Below are 24,454 nucleotides of genomic sequence, written 5' to 3' on the forward strand. Positions count from 1 at the left end.
CATTCAGAACTGATGTGTCACACAGATCTAGTATACACATTTACCCTAATTTGCATATAGTTCCAAAAAGCCAAAATGGCTCAAAATGCAATGCAATCTGAAAGCAGCATGTTATAGGGCAGGAGGAGCTGAGCGGATTCATATATAGTTTTGTGGGAAAAGATTTAGTTAAACTTGTACTTTATACTTTTATATCTCTGCTTTTTCCACTTCCTGTGGAGAGCTGTCGGTACGGGAGGAGGGGCTACCAGTGATTGATAGCATTGTGTGTGTGCAGAGATAGCTGTCCGTCACTGATAACACCTCCTCCTGTACCGATAGCTGTTCATAGGAAATGGAAAAAGCTAAGATATAAAAGTATAAATTACAGGCTTTACTGAATGTTTTCCCACAAAACTATTTCTCATTCTGCTCAGCTCTTCCTGCTCTGTAACATGGTGCTTGCAGATTCCACTGCATTTTGTTGTGACAAGTCCCCTTTAAGCTGAGGCAACTGACATTTTGTAGAAAGATTATTTTATAATTTTAGCTATCTAAAAAAACATTAAGTTGTATGCACCTTTGTGCACTCTCGAGGACTGGATCTGTCACTTAGGTGCACATTTATTAAGACCGGTATTTTAGTCGGTCTTAATTAGGCCCTACTCTGGTGGTGGATCCGCTGGAGTTATGAAGAGGCGCCGGCCTCTACTTACCTTCGACGTATCCACAGCCGCTTCTAAATGTAAAAAAGCTTCCGAGCTGTCTCCCATTTAGACCCTTTTCTATGCCTGAAACAGGCTGGGTTTACACTTTCAGCTTTTAGAAAGCAGTTTTTGATGCCAAAACCAGGAGCGGATTTGAAAAGACTCTGAGGGCAATTTATCAAAACTGGTGTAGAGAAAAAATGGCTTAGTTGCCCATTGAAACTAATTAGATTTCACTTTTAATTTTCTAAAGTAGCTCTGAAGATTAAAAGGAGTAATCTGGTTTGTAATCTGATGTGCAGCTAAGCCAGTTTTCTCTGCACTAGTTTTGATCCCCCTCAGTCTTTATACGTGTCCTCAGTTTAGAATTTGTTTCTGCCTTCAGGTTAAAGAACTGCATCAAGAACTTGAATGTGGAAACCAAGCCTCACCCACTTTACAGCTTCTTTCTCTTAGTAAATATCATCCTAGTCATTTCTAAGAAATTAACCTGCTGCTACTTTCACACTGCCGTTTCTGGGTCCGCCTGTTCAAGGCTCTCACAAGCGGCCCAAAACGGATCAGTTTAGCCCCAATGCATTCTGAATGCAGCGTTTTGGTGTCCGCCTGGCGATGTGGAGCCAAACGGATTCGTACTGACTTACAATGTAAGTCAATGGGGACGGATCCGTTTACATTGACACAATATGGTGCAATTGTAAACGGATCCGTCCCCCATTGACTTTCAATGTAAGTCAGGACGGATCCGTTTAACTTACACTTAGACTTTTTTTTTTGACAGAGTAATGCAGACGGATCCGTTCTGAACGGATACCAGCGTTTGCATTATAGGTGCGGATCCGTCTGTGCAGATACCAGACGGATCCGCACCTAAACGCAGGTGTGAAAGTAGCCTCAGTGTGCTAACCACAAAAAAGCTATTAAGAAAGGATTCTATATTTATGTATATTGTATAATATTGTTTTATTTAATTGTTTATCTTAACCTTTGCTAGAAATACTGTGCAGTCCGTATGATCCTGTGGAAAATGGAAAATTGGTTGGAACGGAAACTCAATACAGATTTGGACATAAAATCGACGTTCAATGTGAAGAAGGTTATGTTCTTCAAATAGAGCCCAATAGGCGTCGGGAGTGCACAGCAAATGGCTGGTCTCCATCTACTCGCTGTGTTAGTAAGTACAGTTACACATGGTAAATTTGCTTGTAGTGTAAATCGTTTTGTTGCCGATGACTATTTCATAGCTACAGGCTAAGCTATAGATAAAGAAAGTTCTACCCACATTATATCAAAATATAAACAGTAAATAAATGTTATTTTTTTTATGTTAAAGGGGTTTTCCGAGACTTTAATACTGATGATGACCTATCCTCCTATTGATCAGAAATTGATGAACTATCCAGAGGATAGGTCACCAGTATTAAAATCTTGGAAAACCCCTTTAAATTTAAACCTGTGTAGAGCTCCAGATTCTGATAGCAGAATTTTTCACTCCATAAGATGTTTTTCCCCCCATAAAGTGGGAGCAAAATGGTGGTGTGTCTTACAGAACGAATACTTATGAACACTTTGATTATGAAAGTGCTCATTACTATGCAGTAGGAGCGGGAAGCCATAAGTGTAGTGCTGCTAGCACTGGCTGTACTTACAGTTTCCTGGTCTTCTTCTGGGCCCATGTCCTGACTGCCTAAAGCATGGGTCAGAAGAAGACCAGGGGCCAGGGATTGGCAAGTGTAGAAGAGACCCCCAGATCTGAAGAGTTGCAGCGCTGTCTGGTGGAGGAGAGGTAAGTTCATTTATTGTTTTATGTCTGATCTGGATCTGCAGCTGGCTGTAACAGTGGAGCCCTGTGTGCATGATAAGAACTCAGCCCAGGATAGGAGGACACAAGATACATTGGTATTGGAAGAAAAGTACCCCCTTCAGGACTCCACTGTGGCCATTCACTCCTTGGTAAGTATATGGTTGGTGGAGGAGTGGTCCTCGCCTCTAGTTTAGTGTCACTGTCTTATCTGTGGTTTACATAGGACTGTAGGTAAGAGCTACACTATCTATTGGCAGAGAGTTATTACTCTGTTATCTGTGGTGTAGGACTGCAGGTGATGTCTCCAGCTTTCCTCACTTTGTCTACATTGTTGTCTCCTTCAACTTATCATTTTACTGCCTGCAAAGCAATCAATAATCAATTTCTTGGAATTTAGGATATAAATGTTTAATAAGAGATACATTGTGATCTTTGTATGTATAATATTTACACAGTATTTCCAAATTTGGAGCCCACTTTCAGTTTTACCTAGGGCCACACTGTTCTCTAAAACCAGCCTTGCCAATCCCTGTCCTTATCCGTCTCCACCCTTCCTCCTGTTTAGTTGGATGCCAAGCAATCTGTGAATAAATGTTTTGTCACAAGTTTGTTTTATTTTCTAGTTTTCTAGAGTTCATGTGTGCGAGCTGTAACCGCTAAGAGCCGATTAGTGAATAGATCACTGATCATCTGTGCTCAGTTTTTGACGAAAGACTTTTTTCATTTATCTATGCTTTTCTTCTGTTTTTTAAAGTAATATACACTCACCTAAAGAATTATTAGGAACACCTGTTCTATTTCTCATTAATGCAATTATCTAGTCAACCAATCACATGGCAGTTGCTTCAATGCATGTAGGGTTGTGGTCCTGGTCAAGACAATCTCCTGAACTCCAAACAGAATGTCAGAATGGGAAAGAAAGGTGATTTAAGCAATTTTGAGCGTGGCATGGTTGTTGGTGCCAGACGGGCCGGTCTGAGTATTTCACAATCTGCTCAGTTACTGGGATTTTCACGCACAACCATTTCTAGGGTTTACAAAGAATGGTGTGAAAAGGGAAAAACATCCAGTATGCGGCAGTCCTGTGGGCGAAAATGCTAGAGGTCAGAGGAGAATGGGCCGACTGATTCAAGCTGATAGAAGAGCAACGTTGACTGAAATAACCACTTGTTACAACCGAGGTATGCAGCAAAGCATTTGTGAAGCCACAACACGCACAATCTTGAGGCGGATGGGCTACAACAGCAAAAGACCTCACCGGGTACCACTCATCTACACTACAAATAGGAAAAAGAGGCTACAATTTGCACAATCTCACCAAAATTGGACTGTTGAAGACTGGAAAAATGTTGCCTGGTCTTATTTCTGTTGAGACATTCAAATGGTAGAGTCCGAATTTGGCGTAAACAGAATGAGAACATGTATCCATCATGCCTTGTTACCACTGTGCAGGCTGGTGGTGGTGGTGTAATGGTGTGGGGGATGTTTTCTGGGCACACTTTAGGCCCCTTAGTGCCAATTGGCCATCGTTTAAATGCCACGGGCTACCTGAGCATTGTTTCTGACCATGTCCATCCCTTTATGACCACCATGTACCCATCCTCTGATGGATACATCCAGCAGGATAATGCACCATGTCACAAAGCTCGAATCATTTCAAATTGGTTTCTTGAACATGACAATGAGTTCACTGTACTAAAATGGCCCCCACAGTCACCAGATCTCAACCCAATAGAGCATCTTTGGCATGTGGTGGAACGGGAGATGTGATTCGTGCCCTGGATGTGCATCCCTTAAATCTCCATCAACTGCAAGATGCTATCCTATCAATATGGGCCAACATTTCAAAAGAATGCTATCAGCACCTTGTTAAATCAATGCCACGTAGAATTAAGGCAGTTCTGAAGGCAAAAGGGGGTCCAACTCCGTATTAGTATGGTGTTCCTAATAATTCTTTAGGTGAGTGTATATTACACAAAGTGATGAGGGAGGAGTTGTAAAGAGCGATGAGGAAAAAGCCTACTCTGTCAAGTCCTAGAGACTGAGTTGGGTGCTGTTTGTGGTCGCAGAGATGGTGGGAGGTGGGAAACGGTGAGGGCCAGAGAAATGCCTCTCATTCAGACACACAGGCAGCAGGTGTTTGTTTGCCAAAAGCTGAGGCAAATTGTATTTACAGCGTATCTGGGTAAGATAGCAATATAGCCTCCCTTTATGTAACAGGAAAACATTGCCCCATTTTGCTTTGATAGTGAGGGTCTAAAAGATTGTTTGATGCTATTCATATAGCTATTCATTCACTGAGTAGTCATATGAAATACAGAGTGTAAAAGTAAATTCCCCATTAAAAGTGGCCTTCTGACCCAGGAAATAGTGCAATAGCAGGGAGTAGTGCAGCAGTGTCCTGATTAGATTAAAAAAGACAAATCACCGGGTCCAGATGTAATACACCCCTGTATCCTAAAATAATTAACAAATGTCATAGACAGATCCTTAATACTGATATTTAAGGACTCTATAATGACAGATAGCGTTCAAGAAGATTGGTGCTTAGTAGAGTTGAGTGAACCCGAACTGCAAAGTTTGGGTTTGTACCAAACTTTGCGAGTTCGGGTACCCAGACCCGAACCTGGACTTTTTCACTGAAGTTCGCTTAATCCTAGTGCTTAGCAAATGTGGTGCCAATATTCAAAAAGGGGCCAAAAACAGAGCCCTAAAACTACAGGCTGGTAGTTCATCTATTGTGGGCAAACTGTTTGAATGTTTTATAAGAGATGGTATTCTGGAGTATCTCAATGAAAACAAGTGCTTGGCGCTGCTTCAACATGGGGTCAGAATTGGGCAATATTCTCTGTAATATATTTATTAGAAATCTTGTAGAAACTTTGTACAGTAAAATATTTTTTGTAGATGACAGTAAACTATATAAAGTAGACAATAGACAAGGAACAGGACAGTATACTGCTACAGATGGATCTGGATAGATTGGAGGCTTAGGCAGAGAAGTGGCAGATGAGGTTTCACACTGATAAATGTAAGGTTAAGCACATAGGAAGGAATAATGCAAGTCACCAGTGCATACTAAATGGTAAAACAGTGGGTAACACTGACATGGAAAAGGACTTAGGAATTTTAGTGGACAGCAAACTAACCTGTAGAAACCAGTGTTAGACAGCTGATGCTAGTGCAAATATGATTATATATACTTCAAAAGGGGCAGAGATGTACAGTCGTGGCCAAAAGTTTTGACAATTACATAAATATTGGAAATTGGAAAAGTTGCTGCTTAAGTTTTTATAATAGCAATTTGCATATACTCCAGAATGTTATGAAGAGTGATCAGATGAATTGCATAGTCCTTCTTTGCCATGAAAATTAACTTAATCCCCAAAAAAACTTTCCACTGCATTTCATTGCTGTCATTAAAGGACCTGCTGAGATCATTTCAGTAATCGTCTTGTTAACTCAGGTGAGAATGTTGACGAGCACAAAGCTGGAGATCATTATGTCAGTCTGATGGCAGACTTGACATGTTAAAAGGAGGGTGATGCTTGAAATCATTATTCTTCCATGTTAACCATGGTGACCTGCAAAGAAATGTGTGCAGCCATCATTGCGTTGCATAAAAATGGCTTCACAGGCAAGGATATTGTGGCTACTAAGATTGCACCTCAATCAACAATTTATAGGATCATCAACAACTTCAAGTAAAGAGGGTCAATTCTTGTTAAGAAGGTTTCAGGGCGTCCAAGAAAGTCCAGCAAGTGCCAGGATCGTCTCCTAAAGAGGATTCAGCAGCGGGATTGGAGTGCCAGCAGTGCAGAGCTTGCTCAGGAATGGCAGCAGGCAGGTGTGAGCGCATCTGCATGCACAGTGAGGCGAAGACTTTTGGAAGATGGCCTGGTGTCAAAAAGGGCAGCAAAGAAGCCACTTCTCTCCAAAAAAAACCATCAGGGACAGATTGATCTTCTGCAGAAAGTTTGGTGAATGGACTGCTGAGGACTGGGACAAAGTCATATTCTCCGATGAAGCCTCTTTCCGATTGTTTGGGGCATCTGGAAAAAGGCTTGTCAAGAGAAGAAAAGGTGAGCGCTACCATCAGTCCTGTGTCATGCCAACAGTAAAGCATCCTGAGACCATTCATGTGTGGGGTTGCTTCTCATCCAAGGGAGTGGGCTCACAATTTTGCCCAAAAACATAGCCATGAATAAAGAATGGTACCAAAACACCCTCCAACAGCAACTTCTTCCAACAATCCAACAACAGTTTGGTGAAGAACAATGCATTTTCCAGCACGATGGAGCACCATGCCATAAGGCAAAAGTGATAACTAAGTGGCTTGGGGACCAAAACGTTGACATTTTGGGTCCATGGCCTGGAAACTCCCCAGATCTTAATCCCATTGAGAACTTGTGGTCAATCCTCAAGAGGCGGATGGACAAACAAAAACCCACTAATTCCGACAAACTCCAAGAAGTGATTATAAAAGAATGGGTTGCTATCAGTCAGGAATTGGCCCAGAAGTTGATTGAGAGCATGCCCAGTCGAATTGCAGAGGTACTGAAAAAGAAGGGCCAACACTGCAAATACTGACTCTTTGCATAAATGTCATGTAATTGTCAATAAAAGCCTGTGAAACGTATGAAGTGCGTGTAATTATATTTCACTACATCACAGAAACAACTGAAACAAAGATCTAAAAGCAGTTTAGCAGCAAACTTTGTGAAAACGAATATTTGTGTCATTCTCAAAACTTTTGGCAACGACTGTACATGATGAGAACATGCCACTTTACAAATCACTAGTCTGTGAACAAGAAAGACATACTGTAGCAGAGCTAGAGAGGGTTCAGAGGAGGGCAACTAAAGCAATAACTGAAATGGGTGGACTAAAGTAACCAGAAAGATTATTAAAATGTGGGTTATTTAATATAGAAGACTAGTGAACGGTGATCTATTAACTAAAAATATATCAGGGGCAGTACAGAGATCTCCCCCATGATCTATTTATACCCAGGACTGTGACTATGATGAGGGGACATCCTCTGCGTTTAGAGGAAAGAAGGTTTCTACACAAACATAAAAGAAAATTATTTTTTGTAAGGGTCTATGGAACTCTGTGCCAGAGAAGGTGATGGTGAACTCACTATGAGAGTTCAAAAGGGGCCTGGATGTATTTCTGGAGTGCAATAATATCACCAGTTATAGTTATTAAATTTCAGGTGAAGGGTCGCTGACCCAGGGATTATTCTGATTGCCTGATTGGAGTCAGTAAGAATTTTGTTTCCACTAAATTGAGGAATATTGGCTTCTACCTGAGTTTTTTTTTTTGCTTTCCTCTGGATAAACTTGCAGGATAACAGGCGGAACTGGATGGATGTATGCCTTTTTTTAAAGCCTTACAAACTATGTTACTATATTACTATGCAATGTTGATGATTATGGCTTACAGATAATGAAAACCAAAATGTCGGACAATTAGAATATTGTTAAAAATATAAAAATTGTAAATTCATGGTGTTACACTCTGGTGAGGTGACCCTCTAAAACATTACATGCAAGGGCCTGCTGGTGAGCTGACCCTCTAAAACATTATACGCGAGAGCCTGAAGGTGAGCTGACCTTCTAAAAGATTGTAGTTGTGGGCCTGCTGGTGATCTGACCATCTAAAACATTACATGCTAGAGCCTGCATGTGAGCTGACCCCCTAAAAGATTGCAGGTGAGGGCCTGAAGGTGAGGGCCTGACCCTCTACAACATTAGGAGCGAGGGCAGACCATTTTGCTAGTCCTCTCCACCACAGGAATGAGAGATGAGAAGTTCTCTTTGTAGCGGGAGTTGAGAAGGGTGATCCACCAGTAATCCTGTTGTCCAAAATGCGTAAAACGCATGGGTCACGGGAAAGGCAGCCCAACATAAAGTCAGCAATGTGTGCCAGAGTCCCAACAGGCAAGACTTCGCTGTCGTCATCAGGAGGATGACTCTCAATCTCCTCATCCTCTTCTTTTGCCCATCCACGCTGAACAGATGGAATTTCCACCTCTTCTACATGCAAAGGGTCCGTCTTCATTGTAAGCAGCGAGCGTTTGAGTAGACACAGAAGTGGGATGGTGATAATGATAATAGCGTTATCGCCGCTCACCATCTGTGTTGATTCCTCAAAGTTTCTTAAAACCTCACAAAGGTTTGACATTCATGCCCACTCATCGCATGTGAAGAGCGGAAGCTGACTGGAAAGGCAATGACCATGTTGCAGCTGGTAATCCACTGCTGCCCTCTGCTGCTCACAAAGCCTGGCCAACATGTGCAACGTGGAGTTCCAGCATGTGCCCATGTCGCACAAGAGTCTGTGAGCTGGCAAATGTAAGCGCTGCTGCAGTGTTGACAGACCAGCGGATGCTGTCGATGACATCCGGAAATAAGCACACACGCGGCGCACCTTCACCAGTAGCTCAGGCAAATTATGATAGGTTTTCAGAAACTTCTGAACCACTAAGTTAAAGACCTGGGATAGGCATGGGATGTGTGTGAGCTTGCCAAGCTCCATAGCCGCCACCAAGTTACAGCCATCATCAGACACAACCATGCCTGGTTCTAGGTTGAGTGGCGAGAGTCACAGCACAGTCTGGTCTCTTATCCCCTGCCACAGCTCTGCGGCGGTATGCTGTTTGTGACCTAAGCAGATCAGCTTGAGCATGGCCTGTTGACGCTTCCCCACTGCAGTGCTACACTGCTTCCAGCTACAGACTGATGGCTGACTGGTGCTGCAAGAGGATAATTCTGAGGTGGAAGTGGAGGTGGAGGAGGAGAAGCGAGGGTTGGAGCCACTAACGTAGGTGGTGGTGGAAACCCTGATGGAATTAGGGCCTGCAATCCTTGGTGTCGGTAGCACCTGTTCCATCCCAGGGTAAAACTCAATCCCGGCCTCCACAACGTTCACTCAGTGTGCCGTCAGGAAAATGTAGCATCCCTGGCCACAAGCACTTGTCCATGTGTCAATGGTTAAATGGACCTTCCCAGTAACTGCGTTGGTCAGGGCACGGTTGATGTTACGGGACACATGCTGGTGTAAGACGGGCACAGCACACAGTGGAAAATAGTGGCGGCTGGGGACCGCGTAACAAGGGACGGCCGCTGACATCAGATGCAGAAGACCTCAGTCAATATTTCCAGGGCCAGTAATTTGGAAAGTTGTGCATTTAGTGCTATTGACTGTGGGTGTGTGGCTGGGTATTTGCGCTTGTGTTCAAATGCCTGGGTAAGGACATTTGTATGCTGCGCTGGGACACGGAAGTGGATGTGGTCGCTGATGGTGCTTGCAAAGGTCCAGGTGCAGGGCAGGAGGCATTCTGGCCTGCGCCTTCGACAGGGGATTGGTCAGCACGTAACAAAGGGGAAGAGGATGCAGTGGTGTGACCCGCAGCCACAGATTGGGGACGCAGGTATTCGGCCCACCTATTACGGTGCTTTGATGCCATGTGGTGGATCATGGTGGTGGTGATGTTGCTAGTGTTCACGCCCCTGCTCATTTTTGTATGGCACAGGTTGCAAACTACAATTCTTTTGTCGTTCGCACTTTCCTCAAAAAAGCGCCAGACTGTGGAACACCTACCCTTTGGCAAGGGAGATTTCCCCAAGGGTGTGCTCCGGGGAACAGTTGCAGGCCAGTTTAGTGTGGCCCACCTTCTTCCTTTTGCTACCCCACTGCCTCTTCCAGACTGTTCTGTACTGCTCGGCTTGCCACCTTCCCAGTTTGGGTCAGTGACTTCATCGTCCACCACCTCCTCTTCAACTTCCTCATTCTGCTCATCCTTCTGACTTGATGACCTAACAACAACCTCAGTTATTGACAACTGTGTCTCCTCCTCCTCATCAACTTCTTTAGACACTAATTGCCATTGACTTATTGGAAACTGTGTCTCATCATCATTATCCACCACGTGAAACAATAATTGTCGTTATCCATCGTCATCTTCTTGTGACTGTGGATGCTGAAGAGTTTGGGAATCGGGGCACAAGATCTCACCCTCTTCAAGCGGGCTTGTCTAGAGGCCAAAATGAAGGAATGGTGCTGAAAAGAGCTCCATGAAATATCCGAGTGAAGGATCACCTGTTTGGCATGACTCTCCATGGTGGAGTATCAGTGTGAGGATTGTGTTGACCAGACTCTTGGCTACTGAGACTGGACTTGGTGGAAGACAGGGTGGTGCTTACCCGACTGGAAGCATTATCTACTGCAATCCAACCGACCACCTGGTCGCAGTGGTCTGACTTCGAGAGCATTGTCCTGCGCCACCCTGCAAATTGGGACATGAAGCTAGGTATCGTGGATGATTGTTTTTCTTGTGCTCTGGCAGCAGGCACAGTTTCAACTCGCACAGGGCCACAGCCTCTGCGTGCACAATCAGCATCTCGGCCACTTCCCTGTCCCTTACTGCTCACCTTCTTCATATTAAATGTTATATATGCTTAAAAGTATGTCACACGTACAGTAGCGTAGAATTTGTAAGTGTATGCGCAAAAAAAAGAAAAAAAAAAGGTATTTGGGATACACACGTTACACAAGGGCAGCAGTGGCTAATATAAAATTACAGGGAATGTCACAGGTATTTTGGAAGTCACCAGCGACTAATATAAAATTATGTGCTTAGTCACACCCCTCTGGAGTATTGCTAGTCAGTGGCACATTGGGTTCACATCCGCTGTTCCGTGATACCTCTTAGTGCCTCCAGTTTTTTTTTTAAGGTCCCTATAGTGCCCAATAATTTGCACCAGTATAAAATACTCCTATATAGTGCACCCAGTAGATTCCCCCATAGTGTTCCTCCCCCTTGCCATGGTGCCTGACATAATGTGCCAGTATAAAATGCCCCTATAGAGTGCCCCAAGTAGATGCCCCGATAATGCTCCCCTCCCCCCTTCCCCATAGTGCCCCCATGATGTATGCCAGTATACAAACCGGATTCCCAAAAAGTTGGCACACTAAACAAATTGTGAATAAAAACTGAATGCAATGATGTGGAGGTGGCAAATGTCAATATTTTATTTGTAATAGAACGTAGATGACAGATCAAACGTTTAATCCGAGTAAATGTATAATTTTAAAGGAAAAATATGTTGATTCAAATTTTCACGGTGTCGACAAATCCCCAAAAAGTTGGGACAAGTAGCAATAAGAGGCCGGAAAAAGTAAATTTGAGCATAACGAAGAGCTGGAAGACCAATTAACACTAATTAGGTCAATTGGCAACATGATTGGGTATAAAAAGAGCTTCTCAGAGTGGCAGTGTCTCTCAGAAGCCAAGATGGGTAGAGGATCACCAATTCCCACAATGTTGCGCAGAAAGACAGTGGAGCAATATCAGAAAGGTGTTACCCAGCGAAAAATTGCAAAGACTTTGCATCTATCATCATCAACTGTGCATAACATCATCCGAAGATTCCGAGAATCTGGAACAATCTCTGTGCGTAAGGGTCAAGGCCGTTAAACCATACTGGATGCCCGTGATCTCCGGGCCCTTAAACAACACTGCACCACAAACAGGAATGCTACTGTAAAGGAAATCACAGAATGGGCTCAGGAATTCTTCCAGAAACCATTGTCAGTGAAAACAATCCACCGTGCCATCCGCCGTTGCCAGCTGAAACTCTACAGTGCAAAGAAGCCATTTCTAAGCAAGATCCACAAGCTCAGGCGTTTTCACTGGGCCAGAGATCATTTAAAATGGAGTGTGGCAAAATGGAAGAATGTTCTGTGGTCAGACGAGTCATGATTCGAAGTTCTTTTTGGAAATCTGGGACGCCATATCATCTGGACCAAAGAGGACAAGGACAACCCAAGTTATCATCAACGCTCAGTTCAGAAGCCTGCATCTCTGATGGTATTGGGTTGCATGAGTGCGTGTGGCATGGGCAGCTTGCATGTCTGGAAAAGCACCATCAATGCAGAAAAATATATTCAGGTTCTAGAACAACATATGCTCCCATCCAGACGTCATCTCTTTCAGGAAAGACCCTGCATTTTTCAACAAGATAATGCCAGACCACATTCTGCATCAATCACAACATCATGGCTGCGTAGGAGAAGGATCTGGGTACTGAAATGGCCAGTCTGCAGTCCAGATCTTTCACCTATAGAGAACATTTGGCGCATCATAAAGAGGAAGGTGCAACAAAGAAGGCCCAAGACGATTGAACAGTTAGAGGCCTGTATTAGACAAGAATGGGAGAGCAATCCTATTTCTAAACTTGAGAATCTGGTCTCCTTGGTCCCCAGACGTCTGTTGAGTTTTGTAAGAAGAAGGGGAGATGCCACACAGTGGTGAAAATGGCCTTGTCCCAACTTTTTGGGGATTTGTTGACACAATAAAATTCTGATTCAACATATTTTTCCCTTAAAATGGTAAATTTTCTCAGTATAAACTTGTTCTGTGATTTATGTTCTATTCTGAATAAAATATTAGGAGTTGGCACCTCCACATCATTGCATTCAGTTTTTATTCACAATTTGTATAGTGTCCCAACTTTTTGGGAATCCGGTTTGTAAAATGCAACTATAGTACTCATCCCCACCCCTATATTGCACAGTTTGTGCCAGTATAAAATACCCCTATATAATGCCCCCATAGTGCTCCTCTCACCTACTTCTCCACAGTGCCCCCGTGTGTGACTGTATATAATGCCAATAAATAGGGCCCCCAGTAGATGCCCTCATAATGCCCCTCTCCCCCCATAGAGCCAGTATAATTCCAATATATAGGGCTCCCAGTAGATTCCCCCATACTGCTCCTCTCCCCCATTTGTGCCAGTAAATAAGGCCCCCCTAATAGATGCCCCCATAGTGCTCCTTCCCCTTATGTGTGCCAGTAAATAATGCCCCCTAGTAGATGCCTCCATAGTGTTCCTCTCCCCCCATGTGTGCCAGTATGCCCTCTAGTAGATGCCATCAATAATGCCCCCTAGTAAATGCCCCCATAGTGCTCCTCTCCCCACATGTGTGTCAGTATAATGCCCCCATAGTTTTCTTTTACCCACTTCCCCATTCTGGGCAACAGCATAGTGTTAATAAAAAAAAATAAACTCACATACTTACCTCCATGACCCTCTCAGTGAAGCGGTGCAGGCCTCTACCGGCCTGTGTCCCACGCTGTATGGCTCAGGCTGCATGCAGATACAGAAGGGGCCTGGCTGTCAGTAGCAGCTGGACCCATACTGCTGATCGGGCGTGTGCAGATCATACACCCTCCCGATCAGATCACGTACATGCATGTGGGGATGTGACAAGAGACCGCATTCTCTCTTGTATGTACATATACATGAAGATTAGGAAAGAGGTTAAACAGGGGCTGTTCCTGGTATAGGGTTTGGCTGTTTAGGTGGGGGTACAATGTGCATATTATTGCTGTTCTTGCCTTCAATCTCCTGCAGGTTAGTTTACAGTAAACACAGAATAAAAAATCAGCTTTGGCATACCCACTTCTCCAACCCCAGCACTCTCCTGCCCTGCAGGTGGGAGCCCTTTTTCTGCTATCTGCTTTTCCACATGATTTAATGTCAATGAGAATATTTCATCAGGAACATCCACTTCCTCCTCTCTCTGAATATTGCTGACTTTTTTAGGACATGGAGACTTTGAAGGATGATTTAGAAGACGTAAACCCAGCAAAAGATGAGGATGTGATCCTTAAGACTTGGCCCCAAGGCTTCAGTCTTATTGGTATTGAATTACATTTACGGCAGATGTAGGAATAAATAAATAAAAGTAACGCAGAATGTCTCCCTGCACTCTCCAATATTCTTCCATTAATCGTTTTCAGCAACACTATCCCTAGCACATGAACGCTTGCCACGTTTCTTCTTATGATCGGCTCCCAGGACAATGGAGGAGACTGCGGGGATGAGGGTGTTATAGGACTGTGACATCATAGGGGATGGCTTTCTGTGGATTGGTCTTCTGCACAGCATCATGGGTGATCTCGCGTGTAACGGCACCGTTTCAGCAGACAAGGGGTTAAAATCCGTTTAGACGATATGCCCCTTTCTGAGAGACAGGCACAGCTACTGCAGAACACCAAACTCCCGAACTGGATACAAAATAGCACTCCAAACTGGAACCTCGCGAGTAGCTGTCGGCAGACGAACAGGAAAAGCGTATCCGTCAGCTTACACTCCTGGCAATCAGTCTCCAACAGCATACATGGAATCCCCCCAATAACGAGACAAGGCTCTGTCTTGAGGGTCAGCAGTGATCTCAAGTGCTGGCACACCCAGCCTGGTTTTTATTACAGTTTGTTGCAGATACAACATATCCCCACAATGCATCATGGTTTCCTCCCCTCTGTCCCGGAGACGACCGAACACAATCCAATTATCTCTCAGGACAAAGGGGAGATCACCAATACACATGTGGAGACAACAGGACAGGAATCACCACCCAAACACACAATGGCACACCCCCACAGCAAACAAAGACATTTAACATATCCCCAGATAGCTCAAGTCTGAGTGCATATCATTAGGTGAATGGCACTCAGAATACATGAATACAATAATATTAGCTATCTGGGTGCCCTCACATAACATACAATTTAACCGAACGCATAATAACATAAAATACAATTCTACAGACAGATTTAAGCTGTGCGGCCGGTCTGTTTTCTCCTTTAAAGTTACTATGGGCCATAATCCTGAGGCAAGAGGCTTTTAAACAGCCCTCTCCAAAACCCAGTGGCGAGGTTGGTTTCGCCACATCGCGTTCCTGAGCTTCTTACTTAACTTTGTATTACGTGCAGCCGCCATTTTAGGAAAAACTGTTTCGTTACCACGAAGAGCGAATCAAAGTTTTTCTAAACTTCCGACCGAATTCCGCTTCGCTCAGCACAAATTTTTGGGAGGCGAGTTAGCCATAAAGTGGCTGTTTTGGCATACTTTTAAATTTGTAATTTTTTTCTGGCAGTGTAGATCATGTGATATTTTATAGGGCTGGTTGGTTTCAATGCAGTGATAGATGTAGATCTATTTATTTTAAAAATGGTAAATGGAGCGGTAAATGGAGATTTTTTTACTTAAAACTTTTATTTAATATTTTTATTTTTTTTAAACACTTGGGAGCTGATAGGTTGAGAGAGGTAGCCCCCTCCCTCTGTAAACCCCTTAGATGCTGCAATCAGCGTTTGCCTTGGCATGTAAGGGGTTAAACCAGGGGTTATACAGCAGGGCCCTGTTCTGATCAAGGGATCACAGCTCCCGTGCCCGCCTGATCTGGGCACCGTCACTTCCCGCTGCACTGTACATGTACAATTCTCTTCAAGCAGAGGTTATACACTCACCTAAAGAATTATTAGGAACACCATACTAATATGGTGTTGGACCCCCTTTTGCCTTCAGAACTGCCTTAATTCTACGTGGCATTGATTCAACAAGGTGCTGATAGCATTCTTTAGAAATGTTGGCCCATATTGATAGGATAGCATCTTGCAGTTGATGGAGATTTGAGGGATGCACATCCAGGGCACGAAGCTCCCATTCCACCACATCCCAAAGATGCTCTATTGAGATGAGATCTGGTGACTGTGGGGGCCATTTTAGTACAGTGAACTCATTGTCATGTTCAAGAAACCATTTTTCCAGTCTTTAACCGTCCAATTTTGGTGAGCTCGTGCAAATTGTAGCCTCTTTCTCCTATTTGTAGTGGAGATGAGTGGTACCCGGTGGGGTCTTCTGCTGTTGTAGCCCACCCACCTTAAGGTTGTGCATGTTGTGGCTTCACAAATGCTTTGCTGCATACCTCGGTTGTAACGAGTGGTTATTTCAGTCAACGTTGCTCTTCTATCAGCTTGAATCAGTCGGCCCATTCTCCTCTGACCTCTAGCATCAACAAGGCATTTTCGCCCACAGGACTGCCGCATACTGGATGCTTTTCCCTTTTCACACCATTCTTTGTAAACCCTAGAAATGGTTGTGCGTGAAAATCCCAGTAACTAAGCAGATTGTGAAATACTCAGACCGACCCGTCTGGCACCAACAACCATGCCACGCTCAAAATTGCTTAAACCACCTTTCTTTCCCATTCTGACATTCAGTTTGGAGTTCAGGAGATTGTCTTGACCAGGACCACAACCCTACATGCATTGAAGCAACTGCCATGTGATTGGTTGACTAGATAATCGCATTAATGAGAAATAGAACAGGTGTTCCTAATAATTCTTTAGGTGAGTGCAAAACACATATTATATGGAATCAGGAGTAGCAGGGAAGATCACCTGATACATAATTGTATTTGCTTTGCCAACCATATGTGCCATCGAGATCTTGTTAATCTTAGGGGTCTTTTGTAACCTTTTTGGGACTTGTACCTAAAAGTTCTCTTTCTCTTATTTTTATTTCTGCAGGTAAAAAATGTGACAGACCTGACATAAAACATGGAATTATTTACAATGATTACTATTATCCGAGAGAAGTTGGAAGATATTTAGAATATTATTGTGACAGCAGTTATCAGCCAAGGAGGTGGACAAAAATCTATTGTACTAAAGCTGGATGGGAACCTGAACCAAAATGCTCACGTAAGAATCTAACCAGTAACAAACCGCTCACAAATTTGAAAGAGTATCTGTAACGTAAAGGGGTATTATATTTACGCTTCTTTGTTTCATTTTCAAGAACCAAGTTTGTAAGTGATGAAGGAGAGTTCTTACTGGATGGCTACAAGCTTAGGTCTAGAAACCCATAAGGGACGGATACAGAAAGGATACCGGGAAATTCTTTAGCTTTCATTATCCAAAATATGCTTTATTTGCTGAAATTGTAATACTCCTTTAAATTAGCTAAAAAATTCCAAATACTATTAAAGGGGTTGTCCGAGTTATGGAAATATATGCCCATGTGACTTATAACCTATCTAATAATACTTTTATTTCTATGCGGGTCACGTGACCAGTGACGTCATCCACCAGGTCCGGTGGTGACGTCTCGTGTACAGGCTTCTCTCTGCCTTAGGGAGGGGCCCGGCTCTGTACACGAAATGTCAGAGCCTTGTGTGGCGCCCCCTCTCCCCCTGTATCTGGCTGCGGCAGGCTCCTGTGAGGGGTTGAGCATGCGCGATCCCCACCACTCCAGCAGCCTAGTCAAACCAGCATCTCCCTTATCCACTGTAGTGCCCTCTGCACGTGGCTGTCGGCCGCTATCAGTGCTGGCAGAAACACCAGAGCCCTGACCGACTTCAGACCTCAAAGCCCCCCCCCCCCCCCCCTCCCCCCGTTAATGTGTCATCTGTGAGTTGTTCCAATGTAGGAGAATGATGAGCAGTAGAGCTGTGTTTTGTTAGATGTAGGACAGGTGAAATGTAGCAGGGATGTAGCAGTGCTAAGTTTGTAATTTGGCTTTCGGATCCTTACATGTGGTGCAGAGATGTAGTAGAGTGGACTTTGACAAATTTATTTTTTTAGCTGAGCTTGTCAAATGTAATGTAGGAGAGCTGAGATGTAGTGGAGATGTAGCAGACCTGAGTTTGTCAAATGTAGTGGGATTCAGTTCTTTACACATAGTGCTGAGTTCTACACATGTACAGTGCTTGGTTTGTCAGGTGTAGCAGAGATGTAACAAGGCAGAGATCCTCAACTGGGACAATGCTGGAGTTTTATTTCATAGAAGCGGAGCAAAGTTTGTCACCTGTAGTAAAATGAGTTCTTTCAAAGTAGGAGATTGATATGCAGTAGAGCTGGGTTTGTCAGATGTATGAGGGCTGTGTTTGTTAAATGAGTTTGACAGCTGAATTTATCAAATGAAGTGTAGGTGAGCTGAGATATAGCAGTGCTGACTGTGTCAAATGTAGCAGAATTCAGTTTTTCTGATGTAGCAGTGCTCAGTGTATATAAATTATATATTATATATATATATTTATAGAGATATTTATTTACCGATCTATATCTCTATATACATCGGGAGATATATATATAGGTAAATAAATATCTCTATAAATATATATTTATCATCTATATAACAAAACAAAAAAACTTTGCAGGTTGGAAAAACATGATACACTGCACTTTCACATTCTGCAAAGTACTAAAAAAAAGTACTACATTACATGAGAAGAACAACAAAAATAAATAGCGCTGGTGTGAATGGGGCCTAAGAGATGGGGATTTATGCAGGGAACCATTACTGGTCTAACAATCAGGCAATCAGCAGCATGGCAGATCTTCCCTGTACTTTATCACTTGGCTATAATAGCCTGTCTGCATTCACTACATACTGCACCACATACATGCGTGTGATGTGTGTAGTGCAACGTGTGATGTGTGTGAAGCAGCCTGTCATGTGTGTGAGGCAGCGTGTGATGTGTGTGAGGCAGCGTGTGATGTGTGTGAGGCAGGGTGTGATGTGTGTGAGGCAAGGTGTGATGTGTGTGAGGCAGGGTGTGATGTGTGTGAGGCAGGGTGCGATGTGTGTGAGGCAGCGTGTGATGTGTGTGAGGCAGCGTGTGATGTGTGTGAGGCAGGGTGTGATGTGTGTGAGGCAGGGTGTGATGTGTGTGAGGCAGGGTGTGATGTGTGTGAGGCAGGGTGTGATGTGTGTGTGAGGCAGCGTGTGATGTGTGTGAGGCAGGGTGCGATGTGTGTGAGGCAGCGTGCGATGTGTGTGAGGCAGAGTGCGATGTGTGTGAGGCAGGGTGTGATGTGTGTGAGGCAGGGTGTGATGTGTGTGAGGCAGCGTGTGATGTGTGTGAGGCAGCGTGTGATGTGTGTGAGGCAGGGTGTGATGTGTGTGAGGCAGCGTGTGATGTGTGTGAGGCAGAGTGTGATGTGTGTGAGGCAGAGTGTGATGTGTGTGAGGCAGGGTGTGATGTGTGTGAGGCAGGGTGTGATGTGTGTGAGGCAGCGTGTGATGTGTGTGAGGCAGAGTGTGATCTGTGTGAGGCAGCGTGTGATGTGTGTGAGGCAGGGTGCGATGTGTGTGAGGCAGGGTGTGATGTGTGTGTGAGGCAGCGTGCGATGTGTGTGAGGCAGAGTGTGATGTGTGTGAGGCAGGGTGTGATGTGTGTGAGGCAGGGTGTGATGTGTGTGAGGCAGCGTGTGATGTGTGTGAGGCAGAGTGTGATGTGTGTGAGGCAGGGTGTGATGTGTGTGAGGCAGGGTGTGATGTGTGTGAGGCAGCGTGTGATGTGTGTGAGGCAGAGTGTGATCTGTGTGAGGCAGCGTGTGATGTGTGTGAGGCAGCGTGTGATGTGTGTGAGGCAGCGTGTGTGATGTGTGTGAGGCAGAGAGAGATGTGTGTGAGGCAGGGTGTGATCTGTGTGAGGCAGCGTGAGATGTGTGTGAGGCAGGGTGTGATGTGTGTGGGGCAGGGTGCGATGTGTGTGAGGCAGGGTGTGATGTGTGTGAGGCAGGGTGCGATGTGTGTGAGGCAGGGTGCGATGTGTGTGAGGCAGGGTGCGATGTGTGTGAGGCAGGGTGCGATGTGTGTGAGGCAGCGTGTGATGTGTGTGAGGCAGCGTGCGATGTGTGCGAGGCAGCGTGTGATGTGTGTGAGGCAGGGTGCGATGTGTGTGAGGCAGGGTGTGATGTGTGTGAGGCAGGGTGCGATGTGTGTGAGGCAGGGTGCGATGTGTGTGAGGCAGGGTGTGATGTGTGTGAGGCAGCGTGTGATCTGTGTGGGGCAGGGTGTGATGTGTGTGAGGCAGCGTGTGATGTGTGTGAGGCAGCGTGTGATGTGTGTGAGGCAGCGTGTGATGTGTGTGGGGCAGGGTGCGATGTGTGTGAGGCAGGGTGTGATGTGTGTGAGGCAAGGTGTGATGTGTGTGAGGCAGCGTGTGATGTGTGTAGTGCAGCGTGTGATGTGTGTGAGGCAGGGTGAGATGTGTGTAGTGCAGCGTGTGATGTGTGTGTGGCAGGGTGAGATGTGTGTAGTGCAAGGTGTGATGTGTGTGAGGCAGCGTGTGATGTGTGTAGTGCAGCGTGTGATGTGTGTGATGTGTGTGAGGCAGGGTGAGATGTGTGTAGTGCAGCGTGTGATGTGTGTGATGTGTGTGAGGCAGGGTGCGGTGTGTGTAGTGCAGCGTGTGATGTGTGTGAGGCAGGGTGTGATGTGTGTGAGGCAGCGTGTGATGTATCTATTGCAGTGTGTGATGTATGTAATGCAGACGTTCTGCCTGTGTGAGCTAGGAGAGGATCATGTGACAGTGTTTGTGTGCTCGGTTAGGTTGTGCAGTGCAGGGGGAGGGGAAGGGCAGATTATTCACACCCACCAATATCCATGAGGGAGAGCTCAGGCATTGTTACTACACGCCCCACAGCTTTGCTGCAGCATTTAAACCAGGGATGTCAAACTCGTGGCCCTCCAGCTGTTGCAAAACTACAACTCCCATCATGCCTGGGCATACTACAGCTATCAGGGAATGATGGGAGTTGTAGTTTTGCAACATCTGGAGGGCCATGAGTTTGACATCCATGATTTAAACAAAGCAGGAATAAGGCTGGGTTCAGACCTGAGTGTTTTACAGCGCGTTCCTACGCGCTGTAAAACGCTCAACAGGCAAGAACCAATGATTCCCTATGGGAATGGTTCTCACCTGAGCGTTTTACAGCGCGTACGATCGCGCTGTAAAACACCCGACGCCCCAAGAAGTACAGGAGCTTCTTTGGGGCGTCTTGTCGCACGTTCCCATACATAGACTTCAGCGGGAACGCGCGACAATGGGCGTTCGCTTGTCTCTGTATGCGTGATTGCAAACGCCCGTACAATCGCGCATACAGAGCGTACGTTCAATACGCTCAGGTCTGAACCCAGCGTAACAGAACCGTGCAAAGGTGTAAGTGTGTGTTGTTGTTTTTCTCAAGAAATCAAGCTTACCTAATGTATATGTAAGTCCTGATGAGTTTTATAATGTTTTTAGTTTTTCCCATAACTCGGATAACCCCTTTACTAGATACTTCATGGTGTTCTGTAATTCTAGTGGTAGAGAAGCTTCCTGAGAGTTTCTAATCTGCTAATATTTATTACATGCACCTTCCCATCACTGAGATTTCCAGTCACTGCAGCCATGATGTCATGCAACCAATAGGAAAGTTGACTACCCCTAAGGGTCCATTCACACGTCCGCAAAATGGATCCGCATCCGTTCCGCATCACTTCTGCATCCGTGCTTCCGTTTCCGCAAAAAAACAGAACATGTCCTATTCTTGTCCGCAATTCCGGACAAGAACAGGCATATTCTATTAGTGCCGGCAATGTGCGGTCTGCAAAATGCGGAACGCACATTGCCGCTTTCCGTGTTTTGCGGATCCGTGGCTCCGTGTAACCTCAAAACACATTGTGGACGTGTGAATGGAGCCTTACTATATAAGAACCTCCCCAGCAGCCATTTTCTAAAGTTTATTGCATTGATGAAAGAGACAGCAGTGTCATTGCTGTGCTCTGTGCTTTGTTGTATTACATTCTAGTTAACTTGTATATATAATTCAGATAGTTAGGGGGAGACAGTCAGTGTAGGTTAGATAGTGATATAGTGTAGCTGATAGGTTCCAGTGCTGGGTGTTAGGCAGTGTAAGGGCTGTTTCACACGAGCAAGTCCATTGCGGGAATCTTGCTCCGTGTGTGAGTGTGGTCCTCCGCTCTGGACTTGCAGGAGCGCACGGCATTATCATGATGTATGATGCTATGTGTCTCTGCTTGACCTTATTTCTACAGAATCATACTGACAGCTTTATGTCCCTATGATTCTGTGGAAAAAAGCCCATGCAGAGACACACAGCATTATAGATCATGATGATGCCGTGCGCTCCTGCAAGTCCAGAGCGGAGGACCACACTCACACACAGAGCGTAATTCCCACAATGGACTCGCTCGTGTGAAACAGCCCTAATAGGTTCTGCTGTCCATACACACATGCTACAGACATAGTGCTGGGATGCCACATGTTGCACATATTGCTAAAAAATATGCGCATCATTAATTGCCGAAAATTTGCAAGCACAAATATATTGGAGCACTCTATCTGCATATAAAGCTATTCTAATGTCCTGCCATGCCAACCATTTTCTCCAGTCTCAGGAAACTTATACCAGCTTTAAAAATGTAGCATAAGTGACCCACGCCGGTATTTTGCGGACATTACGGGAATAATACATTGCCGATTTTGGCAAACAAGAATATAATCTTGAATTCTCAAATTTGCGAATATATGACGATTATATTCTTCACTAATCTAAACCAATGTCTTGACACCATCTCTTGATTGCCATTACGATGCCATGTCTATTCACTTCCTGGATTTACATCTCAGGGGTGATGTAGCTGTGTCAGGCATTCACACTTCCACATATAGGAAAGACACAGCGGGCAATACAATACTACTGGCAACTTCATGTCACTGCCCCCATGTTAGGCTAGTTTCACACTAGCGTTCGTCGGTCCGCTCGTGAGCTCCGTTTGAAGGAGCTCACGAGCGGACCCGAACGCCTCCGTCCAGCCCTGATGCAGTCTGAATGGATGCGGATCCGCTCAGACTGCATCAGTCTGGCGGCGTTCAGCCTCCGCTCCGCTCGCCTCCGCACGGACAGGCAGACAGCTGAACGCTGCTTGCAGCGTTCAGCTGTCCGCCTGGCCGTGCGGAGGCGAGCGGATCCGTTCAGACTTACAATGTAAGTCAATGGGAACGGATCCGCTTGAAGATGACACCATATGGCTCAATCTTCAAGCGGATCCGTCCCCCATTGACTTTACATTGAAAGTCTGAACGGATCCGCTCAGGCTACTTTCGCACTTAGAAAATTTTCTAAGTTATTAATGCAGACGGATCCGTACTGAACAGAGCCTCCGTCTGCATTAATATGATCGGATCCGTTCAGAACGGATCCGATCAAGCGCTAGTGTGAAAGTAGCCTTATCCGCAACATTCCCGAAGAGGAAATGATCCGCGTCAGACGCAATTGTACTGATGCGGATCCATTTAGGAAGGAGTCCAATAAGGTTAGTAAAAGGCTGGAACATCGACTATATGCCCCAAAGATGATACACGGCCATAAAGATCTTGCATTATCACTGGATAGAAAACTATGGGTTTTTCAACAAAATACTAATAAAAATAAAGGAGACAAGAATAATCTATCTAGCGATAATGCCATCATGTTTTCCACGTGTTACAGTGAAGAGTTTAGGGATATATGTCAAATTATCAAGAAGCATCTTCCTGTACTGAGTTGTGATAAAACTTGGTCCAAGTGCACAAAGAGCGGTATTAAGTGTGTGGCACGTCGGGCGCCTACACTGGGAAATATGCTGAGCCCCCGTCTATATGCTGATATTCCCAAAACACAACCGACTTGGCAGAGAGGAAGCTGTGGGCATGGCAGGTGTATTTGTAGCAGCCACATGAGAATGGGCAGAACCTTTGAATCCATGGCAAATTGTAAGAAATGTGAGATAACAACTTATCTGAATTGTAATACTAAATTTTCCGTGTGTCTAATCACATGTGAGGTCTGTTCACTTCAGTATGTAGGCTGCACAACAAATGAAATCACAACTAGAATAAGAAAACATATTTCAGACATACCCCATCTTAAGACACGAAACGTCTCTGCTGCTAGTCTGCACTCTGCTGTAGTACATGGAGGCGATTCTTCAGCCCTGACTGCACAAGGCACAGAAAGGGTTACAGCTCCCCTGCGAGGTGGAGATCGTCGGAGGAAGCTTCTTAACAGAGAGGCTTTCTGGAGGTTCCAACTGAGGGCTCTTTCACACTTGTGTTCTTTTCTTCCGGCATAGAGTTCCGTCGTCGGGGCTCTATGCCGGAAGAATCCTGATCAGTTTTATCCTAATGCATTCTGAATGGAGAGAAATCCGTTCAGGATGCATCAGGATTAGGGATGAGCGAACTCGAACTGTATAGTTCGGGTTCGTACCGAATTTTGGGGTGTCCGTGACACGGACCCGAACCCGGACATTTTCGTAAAAGTTCGGGTTCG

The 24,454-nt window shown here is 44.9% G+C and overlaps 1 protein-coding gene across 1 annotated transcript in view; it reads left to right on the plus strand.

Moving 5' to 3' along the window:
* The window catches only part of LOC122922773 (complement factor H-like), a 243,167-nt gene that overhangs the window by 98,437 nt on the left and 120,276 nt on the right, over positions 1–24,454 (plus strand). Inside the window, exons 7-8 of the mRNA XM_044273498.1 lie at positions 1,681–1,860; positions 16,877–17,050. Coding sequence (XP_044129433.1) covers positions 1,681–1,860; positions 16,877–17,050 — 354 coding nt within the window. The remainder of the gene's footprint in view (positions 1–1,680; positions 1,861–16,876; positions 17,051–24,454) is intronic.

The sequence above is a fragment of the Bufo gargarizans genome, unplaced genomic scaffold, assembly GCF_014858855.1.
Source record: "Bufo gargarizans isolate SCDJY-AF-19 unplaced genomic scaffold, ASM1485885v1 fragScaff_scaffold_697_pilon:::fragment_2:::debris, whole genome shotgun sequence".
Lineage (NCBI taxonomy): Eukaryota > Metazoa > Chordata > Amphibia > Anura > Bufonidae > Bufo > Bufo gargarizans.